General features: G+C 31.4%; 1 protein-coding gene across 2 annotated transcripts in view; it reads left to right on the forward strand.

Moving 5' to 3' along the window:
- Positions 1-571: 571 nt before the first annotated feature.
- LOC117121087 (adhesive plaque matrix protein 2-like) overlaps positions 572-9020 on the forward strand; it is a 16622-nt gene continuing 8173 nt past the window's right edge. The window contains exons 1-4 of one of the 2 annotated variants that reach the window (XM_033266189.1): positions 572-790; positions 6146-6268; positions 7365-7487; positions 8018-8137. In XM_033266189.1, coding sequence (XP_033122080.1) covers positions 712-790; positions 6146-6268; positions 7365-7487; positions 8018-8137 — 445 coding nt within the window. In that variant the 5' untranslated portion in view covers positions 572-711. Of the gene's footprint in view, positions 791-5777; positions 6269-7364; positions 7488-8017; positions 8138-9020 lie in introns of those variants that run through there. The other variant, XM_033266188.1, reaches the window with a different exon arrangement.

Consider the following 9020-nt stretch of genomic DNA (forward strand, 5'->3'; position numbering starts at 1 on the left):
ATATATACACGTTGAAAAAGAACAAAATCTGGAGGCAAGGGTCCTGACTACCAAGCTATTTAGCTCTGCTTATTAAATAAGTAAATAATATTCATCCGTCTTGCTGTTTCTGGGATTATCCAATACGCCGATAAGACACATTGGATCATTTAAATCACAATTGAGGATGTACCGTATCTATAAGCCTTTGGCAATCCATGTGAGCATTAATGCCGCTGTTTTGATTTTGATGTTAATATAACCAGTAGAGGCACGGGGGAACGTGCCCCCTCCCCCGTTTTGCCGCTAAATTTTAAAAATGTCAATGCATATTAATGTTATGTGCTACTCCCTTATCTATTCTGAAACTGTTGTGCCCCCCCCCCCCGTCCCGGTCTGGGTCCTCCCCTGATATCTTAAGTAGGTTTTCTTTCCTATATATTTGCGAAATAGTTTGACTAACCAAGCTTGTATGTTTATTATTTAGATTTCATACCGACGCCCTTCATTTCTTGTTCAAACTACTTGAACTGTGACAAGACTTGGATGTATTACACCAATGAATTTGCGTTGTTAGTAGTTCACACTCGAATCTAAAGCAAACACCACACAAGTTTGCTACAGGATAGAACCTGAACTTTCATTAAACACTCAAGAATATAAAAGATAATCTACCGCTACCTTCTAGATGAAATTGAATTGCTTTTAGCTGGTTTAAAAAAACAGTGCGACATGAGATCGCAGCCAACGCATTTCTTACGTGGATGTACGCTCATCACAGTACTCTTTTTGGGATTTTATGTCAGAAGCAGTAAGTAAAATTTTGAATAAATAATTAGTACCAATAATGTTGGTATGTATCTGTATTTCTATTAATATGATATTTATTTATTTATTAAAAATTTCGTCACGATGTGTATAAATACATATTGACCAGGGGGGGGGGGGTGATTAGAGATGACATGGGCTAAAGCCCAACACGACAGGTGGTCATCTCTAAACTCCTAGCCAACAACAATAGGATAAAATATATAAAAAGCATAGGCCTATAATATATGCAAAAAATTCAGAAAACAATTTAAACATTCAAAGAATCAATAAAATAATATGAAATACAGTCAACTTGTGATCGGATGTCAGGAGGAACAGTGTTCCAGAGTTTGGCTGCTTCGACAGATTTCTGGATGTTCTCAAGCAGCTTAACATGTGACCTCCGTCGGTACCCAAACTGAACAGCAATATTCTAAAACAGGTAAAACAAGATTTATACAAACGCAAAAAGAAAAGAGAACCTTGGCCAACAGAAATACGGGAAATAAAACCAAGCGATCCAGAGGCTCTTGAACAGACATTATGTATATGAGTTTTAAATGTGAGATCAGATGAGACATGAACCCCGAGTAATTTAGCTTCATGGAGAAGTTAAATTCGGGAGTTATAAATTAAATAATTTGGCAATGAATATAATTATGTTTTATTATGTTGTAGAGGTATTTTAAATTATGCGCTATATAAATTGATACCAGTAATTATTATTACTATTATTATTATTATTATAATTATTATTATTATTATTATTATTATTATTATTATTATTATTATTATTATTATTATTATTATTATTATGTAATATCGTATTATAATAAATTATTCAAATAGGTATAGTTATTTGTTCATATAAATGAATTCAAATTTGAAAGCCGAAGCTGATTATGTATTGCACTTAATAAGATAAGATACCGTAAGCTTTATTGGTCTATTCACATATAAAAATACATAAACAGAAGTGTTTCTTGAATCTGGCATAAACACGTCAACACCAACAAACATCAAATTATAAAAGCAAAGAAATTGTAACGCATCTACTCATTACATAATTTAAGTATTATATATAAAAATATTTTAAATATTAAATATTAATTAAAATTATAGTAATTACGACAAATTTCATTTACAACAAATTTAATTGAATATTAATTAAAATTATAATTATTTTACGAACAATTTTATTTACAATAAATTGAAAAGAATTCAATATCAAAAATATCAATTGCAGTTCAAATATATATCAAAAATATAAAAATTGCAAATGAATACAAGAAAACTCTAACAATTACATACATACATACACACAAAAATACATAAGGTACATACAAAAACTCGTGCAAGTCAAGAATCAATTATAATTATAAACTACAAAAATAAAAGCACAAGAGTTACAAAAACAACAACACCAAAATCAATAACATAAAAAACATAAATAAACTTGACTAGCATACAATGGCGGGGTGAGTTTCCATGTGCAATCATAAACATCTAGGATATTATTATTTATTTTAATTTCAATGAAGATAACTATCGTTTGACATTCAAGTTGTATAAATGAATTCCATTGGGTATCCATTTATAATAGTAACTTTGGTATGGTGGGCACAATATGTTTTTCTCAAAAATGTTTTATCATCTTTCTTTATCACAAGTGATGGTGTAACTCTATACCAAATTCATTTCCATGTGATGTAATAATATTATTACACAATACCTTGTGAGTAAAAACGTGTCTTAATGGAAAATCCTCGGTGTATTACCACTTTTCCACATAGTTGGTAGAGCATCCGAACGGTAATCGGAAGTCTTGGGTTGAAATCTCGATGGGGAGAGTACGATTTGCTCAATGAATTATTACCTTTATTACATTTTAAAAACCAATAAACATAACATCAAGTTCTTTATAAACAAAATTAAAAAAAAAAAAGTCCTAAAATGGCATAGGCTATTATAGATAAAATATGCATTAAAAAACAATTTAAATAGGCCTAGAATATCTATGTATTGCAGTTTAACATAATATAATATATCTACTACTATTTTAAAGCATGACATAATGCGGTTACGCTCATCATTACGCACAATTTTACTCAACCGAAGCAGCATTAATACTACGTTTCTCCATGTTTATTTTCCCTCATCCTATACCTAAGCATAATTTTGCTGGATTATTTTGGGTCTTCCCAGTCTGTGCACTAATATCTGTTCTTTACCTGTTATTCTTTTTCTTTCAAGGGTAGCCTTCTCAGTAAAATACTGCACATACGGCACATTTTTGGGTTGGATTGATGAAGTCATATTAGTCAAAAAGATATCCTTACCTACTCGTTTCTCAAATAGCATATAGCACTCATGGCATTGTGTAGGTAAATTACAAACTGTGCTCATAGAATGATATGATTAACATTAATTTGATTAAAGTGGAAAAAAGAGAAAAACAATTATAAGTCAGTGTTAATATTAATCAACTAATTAACGAAAAGTAGATAATGAAGTTATTACTCGTCTCGTGTCAACATAACCTATATTACCGGTACTTCATTTGCGGTTATAAGGTGTTCGCTGGATTTCGCCACTACATGTGGACCGCATTACACGCGCGGCCTTGGCTGTGTATTCACCTACTAAGTACATACATAGGCCTATTATTAGCCTATATACTGTAAGTCCATAGGCCTATTAGTATATTATATACTGGTAATATTATTATTCTTTTATAACAATAAATAAATTTACAACGCTTCTTATAGATGATAGTGATTTAGGAATCTTGGCGGCGGCTTAATTTTGTTTAAAAAAATAATATTCCCAATATTCAAAAATATTTTAACTTTTTTAGAAAAAGAGAGTTTTACAATCGTAATATAAGGGTTTGGATGGGGTTCGCAATGTGTTTGGATTGTGGTGTATTTGCAAGTATTTTTTCACAAAAGAAATCAACATTTTAACCCAAAAATACCGTAGGTTCTTATAAATATTTAACTTTCTTATTGATATACCAAGTGAGTCAATCACAATTGAATTGTTTGGTTTTCCACAGTGTGTTTTAGGGTTTTTGGGGATTTAGCTTTACCATTTGATCCTACCATAATTAATTTACCCTCACAATTACACGCCATTTTAATTCTTAGCATAATTGCCATATTTACATAACTATGTATATAATATAGTATCTCAGTTTACATTATTTAGTATAGTTTTAGGCACTTAAATTTACTTGGTGGAGAGTAGAAACCAAGTATGCAATTAAATAAGTTGCTTAATTAAATGTATTCCTTATAAATATTCAGTTTACTTTAAAAACAATGTTTGATTAACAAATACTTCTTTGAAGTAACTCTAAGCAGAACATTTGTTGAAGTAAAGTAAGCCTCCCTTTGCCCATACATGAACTTGTCATTCAAACACACAATTGATCCACATGCTTTAACTACTGTTTTATTTGCACTGTTTATAACATGTAAAGTTATTTCATTTGATACTTAACAAAAGTGAATTTTGTGGTTATCTATGAGTTGCATATTGTGGTAGTTGAAGTACTGTATGTATATCATTCCTCTACTTTGTTAGTGGAATAACGTTTTTAAATATTATTTCAACTATCAAAAATGTTCAATGGCCGTTGTTTTCTGATAATCTCTCAGTACATTATTTGCATCTGTTGTGTAACTGTATTTGTTATTGATTTAATTCTTGCTTATTACAGTATTTAAATATATAAAGATTAAAAAAAAATATATCATTTCTATTACTGAATTTTTTCATTGGGGCCATTTTTATCTACTTGTCATTTGGGGCCATTTTTACTGGGGCCATTTTTACCGGGGCCATTTTTTCCGGGGCCATTTTTTCCTGGGCCATTTTTTTCCGGGGCCATTCTTACCTACATTCCTGCGTGTTCATGGCGCGTAACGTAAAAACGGTTTAGTCTTGTATTGTCATGAAAAGATGGGAGAGATTCATATTTTATAGGCCACATACCACTGGTATCGGTATTAAAACGCACATCACAGGGCACTTGATAAAACCAATGGAGTGGACATTACCCATGCAAAAAGCGGACAAGGAAACTATGGTATCTGGCAGAGGAAATAAAAGTACTATTGCCAGGGACGAGTTTACACACTATTTTAATGTGATAGAATTTCAAAAAGGCATGTTTGTACATGTAGGCGTGACACTTGTTATGGCACACGGGACATAATTTAAAAAGAGGCAATAAACGCGTTAAAGACGTTTTACTCTAGATCCGATAATGTCCGATACAATAACATTGGAGTTGATGAACTGAAAATAGCTTTCATTAAAGTTACTTAAGCGTAAAATACAGAATTAGATTAAGTGAGTTTCACGCATACGCCCACTATTCAAAGTTTGTTATGCCATTATATATGGTAAATGAAGCACGAACTTTACTGAACTAAACTAAACGAAGTTGAACTATGGAAATATTAAATAGGTCCATGGTTGTACCGTTAAAGAAATAGTTTAAAAGAGGTATAGAATAGCGAGACGCGGAAATAAAAGGCAAAAATTAAGAACTACTACTGGCAATTGATTGTTGACGATTGGTTAATAAGAGAGGCCTAGTCACTGCTATTTTCTAGCATAATGATAATTATCATAGTACTGTAGCTGTTTTGGTGTTTAATCTAAATAATTATTTTAATAAACAATTATCAAAATATTATACAATGATAATAATACTGTGCAGTAATTAATAGGTCTAATAATAGGTATATAATACAATAATGTAGGTTAAAAAAAACAAAAAAAAAACCCCACAAATAGTGATGATTAAAATTTATAATTATATATAATAGGCCTAGTATTAATAATGAAAATATAGCCTACATGATCCATTTTCCACCCCTCCCCGCACTCCAATGGCTACCCTGGATACGGCCTTGACTCCAGGCAGCGTTTTTGAACTAGGGAAGGGGTGGGTGGGGAACAAATATTATCGCAAATATAGAAGTTTATGAATCTGAATAGTAATTTCCATTGCATAATTGTTAATTATGGACTTTTAAAGTAGGCCAATCACTTGTACTTTATTATAATTTATAAACATTGAATTTTGATACAAGAATGTCATTGCGCTCATCTTTTCTTCTATTCGTTTAATATATTAGTTGTTACATAATATTTTATTATGCATATACTTAGCCTTTTAGCCTACTGTTACACCAATATGAGTTCTGAACGGCTGCAGTAGCCGATAATGAAAAGGAGAATAAAGGATCGATGAAGTTACGATATAATTTCTTCCAGATTTATACACTAAATCATAACATTTCTTCCTTACTCCAATTAATGTATGATTATTTTCTACTAGTTGTTGCCCAAAGTCCTTGTAGCAGTATCCCATGCAACAATGGGTTTTGTAGCGTAGTAAATGATACCGAATACACTTGCGATTGCCGTGGGACAGGATTTGTTGGGACAAACTGTTCAATTGGTAAGAAATGATACACTGTATTCATATACAGGTCTCCCTCCAATTAAAGACCACTTTTGAGACAGGGGTTTCCATTGTTTTTTAGCAGCTTTGGTCTCTAATTAGAATAATAAAGATAAAAGAAATTTGTTAAATTGGGACCACAGAATGGTGGTCTTTAATTGGAGGTGGTCCTTAATCGGAGGGAGACCTGTATTATATATATAGGCCTATATATATTCGTTATATATATATAACTCCGTTTCCTGTTTTTCTTTCTTCTTTATTATCCATATGAACACACGTGGACTCCTCTTCATGTTTTCTACATATCTGTATATAGTCGGAGGCTTGGATGGAACAAAACGTGTCTTTAATTATCAAGCTTTCGAGCTTGCGCTCTTCATTAAGATCTAAGGCACAAAAACATCCATAAAACAGTACAAAATCGTCTTAAAATATAAAAACTACTTAATCAAATAATTAAGGGTGTTAAGTGAAATCAAGATATATGCACGTTTCATTTCAGTAAGTTTCACGAATTGCCTTTATAAATTTGTATTAAATAACCAATATTGTATATACATATAGGGTATATTTTACTATAAACTAAATCAGAGTACGAACCACTGTGCATGGTATAGTAATTTTGATGTATTGTAATTGTAGGTATTTTTAATGTAAATTATTTTAATACGGTTTATAGTCCTTATCTGAGAAGACTTGTTCACCTCCAGAACCATAGGCGAGCCAGCGCCGATATTATGGTATAAGTTGCGGGCCCCTGCCATAACAGCGCGGCCATTCGACTCGCCCGCACCAAAAAAGCACAATTTTAGGCCATAGTAAACTCTCTCCATGAACCCTACCATGGATTTTTATTCTGGCACCTTGACCGAGGCTTTATTTGGCCTCTTGGTTCGGACCCTTGTCGAGTTTCTCAAGTTACCACTGCTGTGTACGAGAAAGTTGAAGAACTAGTAAACATAAGCAAAAAGGTATGCAGTAGTTTAATTTAGTAAAATGCCATTTAACAGTTAATTAGGAAAGGTACGGTGCCTGTAACCACAAGACCTGTTTCGGATTGTATTAAGCAATATTGTTTATTTTTTTAAAGACGATATGTGTTTTCCCAGTCCGTGCAACAATAATGGAGTTTGTAATATCACTTCACCTGATTACTCCACGTTTGAATGTCTCTGCGCTGGAACCGGGTATGTTGGAGATACCTGTGAGATCGGTAAGATAAAAATAAGAAAAAAAAAATAAAGAAAAGAAAAAACCTAATAAACCAATTGGATAAGAATAACAAGATAATATTTAATAGGCCCATACTACTATTATAATCATTATTTATTATTACTTACTAAATCATATTATTATTATTATTATTATTATTATTATTATTATTATTATTATTATTATCAGCCTATTATTTTGATAGTAATTGTTATTGTCGTGATGGGATATTAGACAATAACTGGATTTGCGTCAGGAGAAACATGTATAGGCAAAATTACACCTATACAGCCTATTATTTTATTATGATTATGATTATGATTATTATTATTATTATTATTATTATTATTATTATTATCACCATCCTATTAATCAGCCTATTTTGGGTAATGTATTGATTAAATGTTTAAGTATCTCAGGCTGTGTTTATCATTTTTAGCTATGAAATTTAGTATGAGTGTAAGTCAGTCAGACTCAGCAATCATTTTGCCATCTAAGTGATATTATAATTTTGAGTTTTTGTCTATCTAGATGATCCGTGTTCACCAAGTCCTTGCCTTAACAATGGCGTCTGCCAATTGAATGAAACAGACTACACTTATGTATGTAACTGCGCTGGAACTGGATATGTTGGAGATACATGTGAGACCGGTAAGTTAAAATTAAGAAAAAAAAAAAAAAAAAAAAAAACATAAAAAACTAATTACAATAGAAAGGTACCGGGTAATATTTAAAAGGCCCATACAAACTGTTATACTCACTATTTATTATATTCATATGATTATTACCACTGCACCATTACTATTATCATCGTAATAAAATTATTAGTTTTCATTAGCAAATAATAATTATATAATAATAAAAAAATATTATAATTATTGTAATAATATCATTTATAATGATATATATATATATATTTATAATTATATAATGATAGTGATATAATTTTTATTATTATCATTATCATTATATTATTATAATATATATGAGAGGAGCTTAGCTCAGTCGGCTAAACTGTTGGTAGCCACTGTCTGTGTGCTGGACCGTGACGATCTCTTGGACCTTTTGATCTCCTGAATTCTGCAGTATGAGATTTTCAAATCGAGTTAGTCGAGACGGCCCGAGAGTAGAGTTTCATGCAAATGTTTCGTAAGGAAAAAAATCGCCCCGGTTCAATTCTCATCGCTGCTCCGATAGCGCCTATTGGATGACATGTTTACACCGTTGGTCTTGTGTGCATTATAGCCCATGCGCACGTTAAAAATACGCAGTGCACTCTTCAAAAAAGAGTAGGGGATTTTCTCCCGGTGTACTGCTCAATTACCACCAGAAGGACCCTATTAAAGAGTCTTCTTTAGACTTTCGTGGTTTATCCTTGATGTTTACACCGAATAAATAAATCCATCCATCCATCCATAATGTAATAATAATGATAATGGTTATTATTATTAATTTGTTAATAATAACAATAATAATAATAATAATAATAATAATAATAATAATAATAATAATATTATTATTATTATTATTAATG

The sequence above is a fragment of the Anneissia japonica genome, unplaced genomic scaffold (genome assembly GCF_011630105.1).
Source record: "Anneissia japonica isolate Jap-2015-1 unplaced genomic scaffold, ASM1163010v1 scaffold1606_len605190_cov180, whole genome shotgun sequence".
Lineage (NCBI taxonomy): Eukaryota > Metazoa > Echinodermata > Crinoidea > Comatulida > Comatulidae > Anneissia > Anneissia japonica.